The sequence below is a fragment of the Zeus faber genome, assembly GCF_960531495.2.
Source record: "Zeus faber genome assembly, chromosome: 6".
Lineage (NCBI taxonomy): Eukaryota > Metazoa > Chordata > Actinopteri > Zeiformes > Zeidae > Zeus > Zeus faber.
In genome coordinates, this window is record NC_137201.1 from 13,215,808 (window position 1) to 13,230,807 (window position 15,000).

At 46.6% G+C, this 15,000-nt stretch overlaps 1 protein-coding gene across 1 annotated transcript in view; it reads left to right on the plus strand.

Annotated features, from left to right (window-relative positions):
- Positions 1-15,000, plus strand: part of ccnd2a (cyclin D2, a) — a 161,239-nt gene that overhangs the window by 92,779 nt on the left and 53,460 nt on the right. The window contains exon 2 of the mRNA XM_080002763.1: positions 1,486-1,544. Coding sequence (XP_079858889.1) covers positions 1,488-1,544 — 57 coding nt within the window. The 5' untranslated portion in view covers positions 1,486-1,487. The remainder of the gene's footprint in view (positions 1-1,485; positions 1,545-15,000) is intronic.

A 15,000-nucleotide genomic window follows, 5' to 3' on the forward strand; every position in this document is an offset into this window, starting at 1 on the left:
CTCCGACATTTGAAGATTGCAGGATCTTCCTTGGAAACCCTTTCCCATTCATCTGCTTTGTGCTCACTGTGTGGGAAGAAGGCCATTATGCATTTTGACCACTATACTGTATATCTTGCCTGGGTTTTCATGATATAATACGTCACCCCCCTCTCTCCCTCCCTCCCCACCCTCCTTCACTCCTTCAAACCAGCCTTTCCTCTGGTTTCCCATTGAACTCATCCTCCACTTCCTTCATTCGCCTTCAGGTGGTATGAACCCTCTACTGAATCCCTGCTGGAGCATAAGGGATTTCAGGGTGGAGGTAGAGGCCTGGGTGGTTTTGGAACGAGACGACCCCTCTGACCGCGCCGCGGTGTAAGACCCCCCCAAGGTCCTCAAGTCCCAGACCTCATCAGATGATCTGTGTGAGGAGAGAGTGGGAGATTACACCTGACGGGAAGAAGATTGAACAAAGAAGTCAAACAGCATCTGTGTGGCGTAGTTCCTCCCCTTTTGTCCAAGACATTCTGACGACTGACGACTACGGCCAAAACTGTGGTATATCCTCATCAGCACCTTGTGCCATGGGCGCACTACACAGCTTTCAAAGTCGTCAGGTCGCCGTACTGTTCACACTACACAACTTTCTGTCTTGCGATCGGGAATCTTGCAGTCTTGTGGTTTTCACATTACGCGACAGGGCGTCACACATTACAAGATCTTTCACCAGGATCGATCCCCGACGAGTCCGTCGGGTCTCCAAACTACGTTTTGTCACCAAAACACACGCGAGAAGTGACACCGGAAATGACGCCATACCATGCGCGGGACAGGATTATTTATTGTTTATTCGATTCTTGATCGCTGTAAAAATAAGAGATTGGTATGTTGCGTGTTTCTGGCTGCTGCTCCGTCTCTCCTCCTCGACTCCTCCCCTCCCCCTCACTCCATTTCTGCTCTCATTGGCTGTAGCTCGCTGCATCACTCCAGAGGCGAGCCCGACACGACCAGAGAGTAAAACTGCTTGATATTTCGCCTGCCGATGGCGAGTGCTTGGCGAGCCGTCGGATCGTGTTGTGAGCCGTTCACGCCACACGCTCGTCGCTCACGGGAGCGCACTAGGATTTTCCGATTCCGCCGGCTTCGCTCTGCGATCTCCAAAAAACCTGTCAGCGAGCGGAAAATCAGGCCAGAATCACGTAGTTTAAACTCGCCATTAAAGTAAATAAATGCGATAATAATAATAATAATGAATAATTTATATCATTTAATTGAATGTAATTCATAATTTACTGTAAAGTGGTTGCTTTTTCAATCTTGTGCTTTCATAGGGTTACTCTGGAGGGTGAGGCTGTTTCAGTGGGCTTTCATGATTTTCCTTCTGGATTTGATCCGTTATATGTAGCCAAAGCAAAATATTTCAGTTTGAATTGTTGACTTCTTAAATCAACAAGCGCTCTAACCCTCTCTGTACCATGTGCTGTGGTTTTTTTTTATTTTTAGGAATGGAATGGCCAACGCAGGGACGCTCTCAGGAAGGGCCCAAGGTGATCTCAGGTGAGGTGAGTGACTCTGCTCACACGAGCTGCTGATTCATGTGAGTTTTCTTTGACCCCGTTTCTCTCTCTCTCTCTCTCTCTCTCTCTCATTCTCTCTGTTTGTTGTAATAGCCGGATATTGGTCATATCTAAACTACGCGATCATATTTTAGATGCACAGGCAGTTCGTAGAGAGACACATAATATCTGTATGTCAGTGCAGTTGGCCCCTGGCTAGCGGTATCTGAGGTGAAAGCTATACTCCTCATCCTGGAACTCTGTGAGACTGTAAAACAGAGATGTAGGTGATAGGAAAAAGAGGAACATATCAATTAGATTTAGTGGTGATTTTAGAAATTCATCTGGATTTCATTTGCGCGCGTGTGTGTGTGTGTGTGTGTGTGTGTGTGTGTGTGTGTGTGTGTGTGTGTGTGTGTGTGTGTGTGTGTGTGTGTGTGTGTGTGTGTGTGTGTGTGTGTGTGTGTGTGTGTGTGTGCGTTCTGACAGTATAGATCTTTTCTAACAAATGCCCTTGTTATCCTCAAATGCCACTGTCTGTGTTAACAATAGATCATAAAGCTGTTGGGCTCTTAGTTTTGTTTTGATTAAAACCAGTCTGCTGGCCGGTCCGTTTCACACAGAGGCCTGAAAAGCTCTCCTCGGCCTACTTAACGTCCTGTTCCGTTGCCGTTATAATCAGAAAAGATCTTTTTTATAAAGGTGTGATTTTTGTTCATTGCAGCGTACATTTCTGTTGAAGTGAATTGGAATTGGAATTGGATTGGAATTCTCTATCGTTGCAATGATGATTTGAGATTCTTGAGAACACTCTATTTGCATAGATTCCTGTTAAATAAGCCTTATTATTGTGGGTTTTTTTTTCTGCTTTGGATGTATTGCAGCGACTGATAGACCTGAATTACTGATTGAGTCCACTTTGTTTCAGGGTGAAACGGTAATGTTGAGAAATGAATACTCAAAAGGGAAGATTCTGGAATGATTCAAACTACTTCTTGGGATAATATATGGCATAATATTAAATGGAGTTTTGTTTAAAAGCCTTCCCTGTAGCTCGCATAAAAACCTCAGCCAGCCCCCAACTTCCAGTTCCCATTTCCCCGCTGCTTTCACAGCCCTGATTAACCTCCGTCTGCAAGAAGGAAGGAGTGGTACAGTGCAATCCAGTGTGCCGGAGCATTCCTGTGCCAAGTGGCTCCTGCGAGGGGTGACTGGACACTTTTTGACATGTGTACGGCTGGAACAGCAGCGGTGGCAGCGCAACACTTGCGCTCGGCCGCGATTGGCTTTCAAGGATTAGCGCGGTGCAGCTGCCTGCTTCACACAGCTGACCAGAGCCCGCCGCTCGGAAACAGCGCCGGAGCTCTGACCCCTGTGCCCCGGTCTCCAATCTCTGCAGTCATACTTCCACCCACACCCACACACACGCACGCACACAGGCGCACACGCGAACATGCGCACACACGCACACACACACACAGGAACACACACACACACACACACACACACACACACACACACACTGATACACTTGCATGCTGGTTTCAGCTGAATCACCTACCTAATTTGAGTGGAATATTAGACCTTTGTGGACTTTCAGTTGAATTGGGTCCAGGTAGGTCAACTGAGAACCAGTGATGATGAATTCCATCATTTTCAACAACAGCAGTGCAAAACAGGCCATATGAAATCACATTTTAGTTGCACATTTTAAATGTTTTCCAATTGCAAATGATGAATTTTGGTAATGGTTGTGAAGGCTACGCTTGTTTCCGATTGTGCCGGATTCTGGTGCTGTGATCAGGCTCATGCGGTATTTATGTTGAGATGTTCACAATTGTTTTGACAACATCTACCATCTAATTATATCACTTGTACTTGTACACCAAATATCTACCATTGTTGTAGTCGTGGTGTATGTAATTCCCTTTCTAATAAGGCATTATTTCACTTCAAACACATACAGCATATGTACATGAATTATATTTGCATGTGGTCATAGCTACTTGATATATTTTAGGACATCAAGCGTTTTCCCCATTACAAAACAGAGTAGCGCAATGCATTTGGTTAACTTCCTTATTGTACCCGGCTTCCTCGTACACGACACAGTTGCACTTCACAGCCTAGTACAGATGATCAATGAGATCCTGTCAACTGGGTTATAACCTTGTTCTTTTTTCACTCTGTGTTCTGGGGGCCACATAGAGGAAACATCTGCTTTTCTGCTGTTCAAACTGCACCAGATCTACTGAGACAAGCGCCCGGGCCTAGTCGGTGGTCGGGCCTGGTGGAGGAAGAGTTTTGCCGTTCAAAACACGCATACATAAACGAACCATACACACACAAACACTCAGACACGCACACATGACTGTATGTGCACACACTCTGTGTGCTCTGAAGGAAAAGCCTAACCTCCCCTCATCCTCATCCTGTGTAAACCCTAAACCACCGTGGAGGCCAGTTTCTCCACCACCACATCCACACCGACAGATTAAGCCCTAATAGCTGCTTCTGTCTCCATAGCTGTCAGTCCCACTTCTCCCTTTCGGTTTTTAACATCTCTCTTTGCTGTCGTTCTCTCATTGTGGAAGGCCTATTTGCATGTGTGTGAGGCCCAATTTTCAGAACACTCTTCTCTGATGCGTGAATTAGAGGGTCTCTTGAGGCACTGAAGGAGAGAGAAGAGAGAATTGGAACTGAGACGGACAAGAGAGGAACTGGATCACATAGTCAGACCGAAAAAGGTCCAAACCCAGGTTGGGGTCACTTTCATCAGCTGTTAACAATGAACTTTTTCAAATAGACAGTAAAGCTGAAAGCACGCTGCTGCATTGGGAAATTGAAATACTTTTTTCCCTCAGATGTGTAAATGCATGTCTGAAATGCACGTGTATCCTTCAGCATTTTTTTGGATTCATGTAACAGATATACACTATGTAATGCTGCACAGCAAATAACAGCGTATCTGCCACATGAGTAGCACATGATCAAAGCAATTCATTGGATGGTTCAGAAAAAGGCCACTGGCCTGATACCTACTGTTTTAGTCAGTGATAGTTTCAGTGCCAGATCATGGAAGGTCAAAAGTAATGGCATTTGGGTCCAAATGGGAATAATTTATGATGATCTCCAGGGATCAGGCTGTGATCCTGGTTAAAGGAGAGGCAAGTTGGGCCCATAGCCAATCAACCTCTGTCTTTACTCTCTGTGATGCTTTGCTGTCTCTCTGGGACACAGAAATAGCCCTTCTGTGGGCTTTTGGTCCCTTCAGACTTTCTAAACAATAACCTCATCACCCAAAAAGGGAAAAGGCCAGGTGTACTTTCCACAGACCGTGGTGGGAAGAATCGATAACTCACTCCATCGTTCTTCTCAAGTTAATGAGGGTTAATTGTAACCCTCAGATTAACGGGCCAGGAACTATAGATTACCTGGCCTTCCTGTTTTTTATTCAGCCCACAACACTCCTTCATGTAATGTTGGTCATCTTGGTGCAGTTCACATTGCTGACAATGCAGGAGACAACCGTAAAAAGTGACTTGACACTGTTTCATTGACTGATGATCTCTGGTTGTCAGTTGGGCCAATATGTGACCAATAGTCCTGCAGCTCTGTTGTCATAAAATAATGGAAGCGGAGGTGATATGCATCTCTTATTGACATGGCTACTTCCTTGATGACAGGCTGTGAGTTTGCCTTAGGGCCAAAGAGGCCATTCACCCTTACATGCTGATCACAAAGAGACCCGTAAATTTGAGCATTCTAAGTCTTCAACTATTCGCTCATTGTTAACCATGCAACAGGAAACCTCATGTAACACTTCAATTTATGGTGGTGGAGAATAAGTCTGTGTATTGTGAGAAAGCTCATTCAAACAAACATACATAACTGAATACGAACACAATGCTGTTTTGAAGACTTTGGGGAGCAATTGTAAAACAATGGTGTAGTTACTTTTTTTTATATTAAGAGGTAATTCAGAACAGAACAGGGAGACTGTTTCGGCCCCTCCGACAAGACAAGGGTAGAAGCAAGAAAAGAGGAAACATGGAAACATGGACAGGCACAAGCATGGAGATTATGACAGACCAAGCAGAACCGACTCACCTCAGTTCATGCTCCATTAACTCCACTTGTCTCGGAGATGAGAAGATGAGGAATGGCCCCTTGGCGGTAGAGATAATGTCACTGCCACTCAGTGGGTTATGCTCACGACGTGCACTCTGCAGTACATACCCACGTACTGTGTTGATGGCGACCAGGTCCCTGAGCGAGGGCCAAGCGGTGGAGCCCACCCAGGGCTACCGGCCCGCTGCCGTTGCCCACCTTCCGCGTTCCTGCCGGGCCCCAAGCTCTGGATCAGGGGCAGGCCGCGCGTCGGGGGACAGTGCTAATGATGGCCGCCGCCATGCCATCCCTTTCATGCCCCAGCCCCAGAGTACAATTTCGTCTAACGCTATTTCCTGCAGATAAGATGCTAACAAGCTCTTTTTACTTCTCTTTCCTCTTCAGGGGCTTTTGGGGAGGTGAGTCGGTAAGGAGCGAGGGTAGGAAAATGTGATTGAGGCTGTACAAGATTGCTTTATTTTAGGTCAGGTCATTGGTTGATATACTGTATGTTATCACAATCAGTGTTTTTATTAGTATGTAAAGATCTGTATGCAATCTGTATGTCCACTCTGTAGAAACGTATTATGCTGTGTGAAGTTCTATTTATTTATGAAGCCTGCTATTAGTAGCCCCCTTTGCCAATTGGCCTGCCATCAGTCCCAAAGTGGCTTAATCAGGCCTATATTATGCGATTATTTTACTCACCCAAGACCTCTAAATTGTTTCCAGCTTATGGGGAGATTGGTTTAGATATTCGGCCTGGCCTGGCTTGAAGTGGACTCCTTGTTAGTTGCTCTTTTGACAGGCCTTTGGATTTCTAATCGAGAGAATAGATGTTTCTGCTCTGTGTCTTTGTGATGAACCAGGCGAGAGAAATATGACCAGCTTGAAGCATTGTTCAAGGATCTCATACAAATTTGGAGTCTTAATATCCCCCAAAATATTTGCCTTTAGTATAGTATACTTTAGTATATACTTTCTTACCTCAATTATGATGTTTTTTGATGGAGGGAAGTATATTGCCTCTTATTCGCTCCTCAAACTTCACCAAGAACCAAATGGACATGACCAGGGCTTTCAAAAGTGCCACAATTCTTTGTTTTCTTTTTAAGTACGTCACCCAAACTTGCCAGCTTGGTTCAGTGAGTGCATGCTTTGTGATCCCTTATTCTCCTGGCATGTGGCACTATCTATTTCTGTGCATCGGTAATGTCTGTAAAAACATCCTGACAAGTCATGTAATCTTGAGGAAAGGAGTGCCCAGAGGGTGAAGTTATTTTGTTCTGAATTCATGTGTTCAAATGTACTTCTTTAAGAGTAAATTGTTGTTGCACCTGTTTCTTGAAAAGTTAATTTAAACTTTAAGGGTGTATTTTCTCTCAGTCGGCTAAATATAGCTGTGGTTCTCATAATAAATAAATAATAAAATAGAAAAGGTTGTTATTATACATTGTGCAATGATTATATACATAGAATATAATGAAATATGATAAAAAAAATAAAACCAGAGCAGAATTATTATTATTATACAATGTGCAATGTGCAATAGAAACATTGTTATTATAATACATTGTGCAGGACAATAATAATAAATGTAGCTGCAGGCAACAGTACACGTTGTCCAGTTTAATCATTTTAGATGCAACAGTTTCCCAGGTTCTCTGAAACACAGCAAGTTTTTCTGAGTTGAATAGAAGGCATCATGGGCTCCACCCGGTCTGTCGTCTCCTTGTTGCTCGTCTTGTGGAGCACACCGTTACGGTCTACAGAGTACAACCCTCCTGTGTTTAAAACAACTGTCCATGTTTGCCTGTAAACCAGAACCTCTCATTGTTATAACTCACCGTGTTGCCTGGGAAATAAAGCTCTTTCAGTAAGTTAGGTTTTCCATGGAATACAAAAAACGTTGTGGTATTTCTGTAAGTAATTACCGTTGCCCGACTTCAGTTTTTTCCCATGCCTCGCTGGATCTTGAACACATCACTCGGTCACACGTTCAGTGGTGTTAACTGGACGTGGCGACGAGTTTTGAAGGACTACTTTTTATTGTATTTTTCATTCATGCGATGGGGGAAGTAATGGGGACTACGGATTTTAAATATCAATCAAAGAGATCTGCTGACATCTACTAGGTAAGAAGCGACATAAATACACACATAAATCAATAGTTGGTAATGTCGAACCACTACTGACCGACCGCGCACATTGGACACGGTCTGACTGGACATTCTCAATTGGAAATCTGTACATTTATAGTAAACAATATGATGATGTCATAAAGCATCGTGCTGTAAATCTCATCTCGTTAATTTTATTTATTAATAGTGATGTGTTAGAGAACCAAGGGAGCTGAAAATTTGGGGTCAAAGTTGTTCGGTTTTCATTAATATCTGCTCCATATCTATCAGATCAATTTGGATGAAATTGAAACCACAAGATGCTTTTGACATACCTTAATCGTGTTCGTAGGTTCTGGCGAAGTATGTCTTCCAGATAGTTTTAGCCAGGTTGGACATCATTTCGGTGTGAAATACGTTGGCCTGTGTCTGTAATATCGATCTAAATTTGGTCGGTTTTTTTGTTAATTTGTGCACCGTATGTGGATCGATTTGGATGAAACTTCAACCACAAGGTCATTTTGACAGCGCAGCTCAAACAAGACGTCAACCGTGTTCGTGTGGTATGCCGAAGTTGGCGTTCGAGATAGTTTTGGACTTCAAAATTCCGAGAATTCTTCTCCAAACGATAACAATAGGGCCTAGGACTCCTAATTATACAGTGCAATTCTAAACCAGTTATCAGTTATTTGTGAGAAGGGGGGAGTGAGGTGACGGGTGTGTGTGTGTGTGTGTGTGTGTGTCTGTGAGGAGTAGAACTTTTCTCTCTCTCTCTCTCTCTCTCTCTCTCTCTCCCTCTCTCTCTCTCTCGCTGTCTCTCAGTGTGGATGTGTGAGGGCAGTCACATCAGCCCCACGTGCCTCTCCGATCCCAATCATTTTTAAATTCAGCCAGAGAGATACGTATCTGGGCACACACCCGCCATCCGCCCTCTCGGTTATCTCTGCCCCCCACGCCCACGGCCACCCACCCACCCACCCACCCATGTCCATACCTCCTCCCTGGATGAGAGACTCACTTACAGATTCATCATGAACACGTACACACCACACACACGCCCGCGAGCACACACACACACACACACACACGCGCACACACACTTAAAGCCGTGCAAACGGAAAGGCCTCTGGGACAGCACCTTGTTATGCTAATCAAAGCTCTCCGCTTCTCTTTCTGCCCGTCACACTTTGTTCACACTGTGACCATCTTCATTTCCCCCTTCCGCCTTTCGATTTACCGTCACTCTCTGCATCTCTCTCATCGCCTCTCTCTCGCTCTCTCTCTCTCTCATTCCATTTCTACTTCGCTCTTAATTGCTCGGCGAGAGAGGGAAGGCACGAAATTCCCCCTCCGTCATTCAGCCGCCGTTACACACTGCAGACCAGGCGGCCGCTGCAGACGCCACCTCTGCAGCTCGGCAGCAACTTACCAGAATGTAAATAGAGCAGTGTTTTTCACATTACTTCACCGCTTATTTTTAGTAGCAGAACAAGAGCAGGCGTGGGTGTGCCTTTTTCAAGCCCCTACTGTAATGTCTTATCAGCTGAATACATAGAGTTGAGGAAAAAAAAGAAAAGAGAGAAAATGAATCTGACAAAACAACAATGACCTCCATGTCGGAAGTGATTTGTTGACGTTTGCATTATGACGTGAAAAACGAAGCTGGCACACAATGCTGGGACAGCTTTGCCTGTTTTGTTTTGATTCTTTGTTTTTTTTAACACGGGAATTCTCTCTCTCCCTTTCTGTCCCACTGTACCTCGCTGTCTCTCGCTCTCTCTGTCTTTCACTTTCACATTCGTTCACAAGGTGTTCTCTCAAACACACACACACAAACAAAGTGCCTGCCCCCCATTCCCACAAACACCTACAAATACAGCTCCCAAAGAGGTCCAGTGTAATATAGTAAGAATGGGGGGCCTTGCTAAAGGGCACTAAGGCAGCATCGGATGCCCAATGCATTGTTACCTGCTCCACTGTTGGTCCATGTCCATGCCCTTCAATGGGGATCAGACAGTAACGCAGGGTCGTCCTTTGCAGCAGACACTGTCTGTAATAGCAATATGGCGGGGTTGGGGGGGCGGACAGTGTCCATGCCGCTGTGCCTCTGTGCCTGGCAGTCTTTCCTTCCACTCCCACCAGGAAATGTCTTTTTCCACCTCGTTCTCCAGTGCACTTATTTCTTCCCTGCACTCCAACGACAAAGCCAAAAAGCAAAAAGACAGTCCCTGGCAATTGCTAGCACCTCTCTGGTATTTACTGTCTGTCTGTCTGTCTGTCTGTCTGTCTGTCTTTGTCTGTCTAACTGTCTGTCTGTCTGTCTGTGTGTGTGTCTCTCTCTCTTTCTCTCACTCGCCCTCTTACACTCTCTATGTTTGTCTTTCATTTGCGTTGCCATTTATGTCGTCTGTGGACTGCATCAGCACTTTTGAAGAAAGACTTTGAGAGAGGAAACCTCTCAGCAGCATCTGCAAAGGTGGTGCTCCGGATTCTATCAAGTAAGCGTCAGAGCACTATGTGTGGTTTGTCTATGCGTGTATATGTGTTTGGTTTGTGTGTGTGTCTGTGTGTGTGTGTGTTTGTGTGTGTGTGCGTGTGTGGGTGCGTGCGTGCGTGCGTGTGCGTGTGCACATGCGTGCGTGACTGCGCTTCTGCAGCGGTGACAAAACACTACAACACGATGCTGGTAAACCGTGCATGTCCGATGGTGCTAAACGTGAATTTCCACTGAGGTAAGCTGCCACTCTCTGATGAACAGCCACGAGCAGGAGCTCTGAGTCACACTGCTCACTTTACACACAAAAATCCTCCCAAAATGGACTCGACTCGCCGACTATCTACCCACGCCCAGGCAGACAAAATTAAATGAGGCCGTGAAGAGGAACACATAGAACCTGCAGTTACATGAAAGAATCTCTCTAGTCTCTCTCTCTCTTCCTTCCTTTCATTCTTTTGCTGGCTATCTTCATTCTTCCTCTATCTCTGTTTGTGCTGTTGTTGGTGTGCAGCCATGTACACACCGGCAATTACACAGAAGCATGTACTCACACACACGCTCACACACACTCACACACACACACACACACACACACACACACACACACACACTTGAACTTGGCCTTGTCCCTGTCCAAACAGCTCCTCTATAGTAGTCTCCAATGAAGTGGATCAGCTCCAGCTAAGACACCCTGTTTCACTTCCTCTCACCCTCAGTGAGCCGTCCTTCCTTCCTTCCTTCCTTCCTTCCTTCCTTCCTTCCCTCCTCCCCACTCAGACAGAGAGGCCCAGGGGAGTTGCAGGGGAGTCAGGATGACCGGATGCGCGCCGCACCGACAGACGGAGGGATGTAGGGACGCAGACAGACAGACGGACAGACGGGGAACAGACGTGCAGACGGAAGGATGCTGCTACTGTTACAAAGGCTCGCGAGGGCTGGGGCGGGGGGCTTCTTCTCTCCCTTCCGGAGCAGAGAGGGGGAGGGAGTGACATCATCCCTGTTTTTGATAGGACAGCAGGGAACCGGAGGAAGGGAACTTCACACCGAGGTACAGGCCGCGGGAGAGAGAGGGACAGAGAGGGAGAGAGAGGGAGAGAGAGAGAGGCAAGGTGCCACAATGTGAGAATGAGGAGTAACAAAGGGGATACGATTTCAAAACGTCTACTTGAACCAAGGGTTGATGCAAGAGGAGATGAGAGGAAGATTGGATTAAAAAGGATAACCTTTTTAGGAGACCAACTCCACTCCAACCAGTCAGGCCGGCCTCAGGCCCGCATGAGGCTTTGATCAGCCCGGGGACACAGAAAGGCCTCTCCTACTTCCATTTTCTCCCTCTTCTGAATCTAATAAAGCAATGAAACAAATCAAGTGAGTTACGTCTCGAGCCTGAGTTCACCCTCGCTCGAGCTTATTATCCACTCGCCGGCGTCGTCGTCGTCGTCGGGAAGGGCCCCTCGCGATGTGAACCAGACCTGCGTTTCTAATCGGACACGCCCGACCTGCAAGCCCGACATGTGCTTCACTTCCTGCGCGATGTCTGCGGCCAGGGGAGCGGGGAAAGCAGCGGCGGGGGTCTTGAAGAGCAGCGTAACAACAAACACGGGACAGAAAGGAAAAGAGAAAGACAGGAAGAAAGACAAAAGAAGTAACCGGGGTCAAAGTCACTGCTATTTCTACTTTCTCTCGTTCTGTCCCGGCCGGCGAGACAGTCGGCACTGGATAGTGGTGAAACGTTTGGCTCTTTTGTGAGTCGTTCTCCTTCGTTCATTTGATTCAGTTGGGGTAACACGGGGCGAGCAAGGGAGGATTCGCTGGGAGCGACGAACGGGAGTCAGAAGAGTCGGTGAAGAACCGTTTCATTCAGTTACAATTATTGTGGTGCACGGTGAAAGTGCAAATCGGTCATCATTCAATATGAATTACGCTTTTTTTCCGCGTGGATTCAATTATTTTCATTTTGCAAGTCGCGAGTGAAAGGTTCCCCCGCTCGGTCGCCCGCTCTCCCCCTCCCTGTCTCACTTGCCCGCTCGCTGAATCGAAACTTAACAGTTTGTCGGGCACATAGCCGGGCTGCTTGAGGCGCATGTGTGACTCGCGGCTCAGGGCTCTGCGTTCTCGTAAAATCGAGACTGAAGACTCAGTGGAAGCCCCGCACGTAGTCGTGAATGAAACAAACAAAACTAATGAAATTAGCATCTCATTTTAGCGCAGTACCGAGTAACTCTCGACTCCTGAGTCAATTCTAAGATTTGCCCGCTACCGGCGAGTCGTTCGCCAGTCGTGCGTCACTCGTAGGGGCAGAGCCGCTCGGTGCTGTGCCGCTGTGCTGTGCCGACGCACAGTGCGCTTCTTCTTGAAGAAAAGTCCCCCTCGCTGTGCTCCGTCCTCTGCCCCCATTGAACCGCCAGCGCCATTGATCAATCATGGGCCTTGTGCTGTCACCGAGGGCCTCTGGACGCAGCAGCTGGCCGCAGGAAGACAAGCGCCCTTCCACAGAGCCTGTCTTCCAATCAGCTGCAGCCAGCTGTCCGGCAGAAGCCTCTTTTTACTGCCGTCACTGTTACAAACGGACTGCAGTCCCTTCAGCGCTCTCCTCTTTCTGCACGTCTTCCTTCCTAAATTCTCAACTGCACCGACAGACACATCCGCCCCGGGGCTGTGGAACAGGCGTCCTCAGTCTGTCCTGCGTCTTACTGTCTCTCAGTTCTGCCTGTCCGTCTGTCTCTCGCGCTCTTTCGCTGTCCGTCCGTCTCTTTTTCTGTCTTCCTGCCTGGCTGTCTGTCTGTCTGCCCTTCCGTCCGTCTGTGCGAGCTGTTTCTCTTCTCGTCACCTGTGCTTTCGTTAATTCATTATTTTTCTTGATTTCCTCCACACTATCTTGCTTTCTTTTTTGCCACCCCCCTCCCCCCCAAGCCTCTCTGTTTTGTCGGGCGATTTCTCTTTCTCTTTCTTTGTTGTTTGCCGCCCGTGTCTCAGTTTCTCCGCTCCATTTTTCTCCGCTCTTCTGCCCCCTTTCTTTTTTTTTTACACCGCTTTCTCTCTCTCTTCCACTCTCTTGACTCCCTCGCTCTTATTTCCGTGCAGTTTCCATCTCGTTCTTTGTCATTTGGCCACAATCTAAACTATGCCCTCCTCCACCTCCCTCCCCATTCCTCCCTCCCCTTCTTTTTTCCTTCAAATGTCATAATACTGTATCTTTTCTTCCCTTTTTCTCTGCCCCTTTAGAGTAACTTCTTTCTCGGTCCTCCCTTTCTGCTGTATTTTTTTCACAGGTGTCTGTAAGGCGGGGATTTACATTTTCTCAGGACGGGCGGCCCGCGGAGAGAGGCCTGCTGGCAGATCAAAGGCCCCCGGCTGTAAAACGATCTGAAAGAGTGCAGCATTAGCATCCATCAGGGTACCTTGAAAAGCTCCCCGGTCTGCCCGGGAGGGAAGCTCAGGGCCCCCCAAAGTGAAAGCCCAGGCTAGAGAAAGGGAGAGAGAGAGAGAGAGAGAGAGAGAGAGAGAGAGAGGTGTGTGTGTGTGTGTGTGTGTGGTGGTGGGGGATGACGGATGGGTGGAGGGAGCGAAGGATGGGCACAGCGAGGGAAGAGAGACGGGTAGAGACGGGGAGGGAGAGGGGAAGACCCGTGAGCGTAGCGAGGGTCGGTGTTAGTGGTGGTAGTGGCTCTATCGCCGAAACAAAAAGGCCTCTCTGGCTGCAGGGTGACGGACAATTTGAACAGGTCCTGCAAAGCTGGTTATTGTTTTAGTCACTTTTAGTCTCTCTCCATCTCAATCTCCCTTTCGATCTCTCCCCCTCATGATGATGTTGCGTCTGTAAGGGAAGACGATCTCCATCTGTGCCCCATCTCCCCTCAGCCATCCGGCCTCATACCATCTAGCGCTCCACCCTCCACAGACTCCACGCTGTACAGCTCACGTCTGGTCCAAGATGAGGGGGTCCAGAGGGAGGAGGAATGGATCTCTGTTGTGGATCGCTAAAATCCAAATAGTTAGAGTGGGGGAAGGAGACAGATTGATGGTTGGGCTGATGGAATAGCGTGTGTTGGCCTTTTAACACATCAAAGACATACATGCATATAATATATGCATTATGCATACACCTTGCATTGCTTACTTCTGAATGTGTGTATGAATAAATGAATCATTTATTTGTGATTATAATGTACATGTAAAGGCTAAAACATTTTTTTTTTAAATCCAGTCCACATCATTCACCAAATTTAGTACATTTACATGCATTTGTCTCGATTCATGCAATATTTTGAATATCGTAACTGTGATGTAAACTCTGTATTCACAATATCTGACTTGAAAAAAAAAGTCCAGGAACGGCAAATTAAATTTGTCATATAAGGTCGTGCAGGTAGTTATTTTATTTTTTTTACTTAATAACACAATTTTCAACCCGGAATGTAGTTTGAACTAACTGCCCAATGACCTGTAAAGATACAGCAATGGCTATTACTGTAGTGCTTTCGTAGTATAACGTGCCGTGGTTTGTCTCATTGGTTCTTTAACGCAGTTTTACAGAATTTCATGGACAGCCAATAGGTTAGAGAAGTATATTTAAGTCTAGGTAGAGCAGTGAGTTAATATTTCCACATGCATGACATTGTACGTGTGCAGAAAACAGTTTAACCTGCGACCAGGGACAGCTGTGCGAGGCTTGCATAACCTCTCACAATACTACATTTTACGAAATGTAAAGACACGGTAGTAATAAATAGCA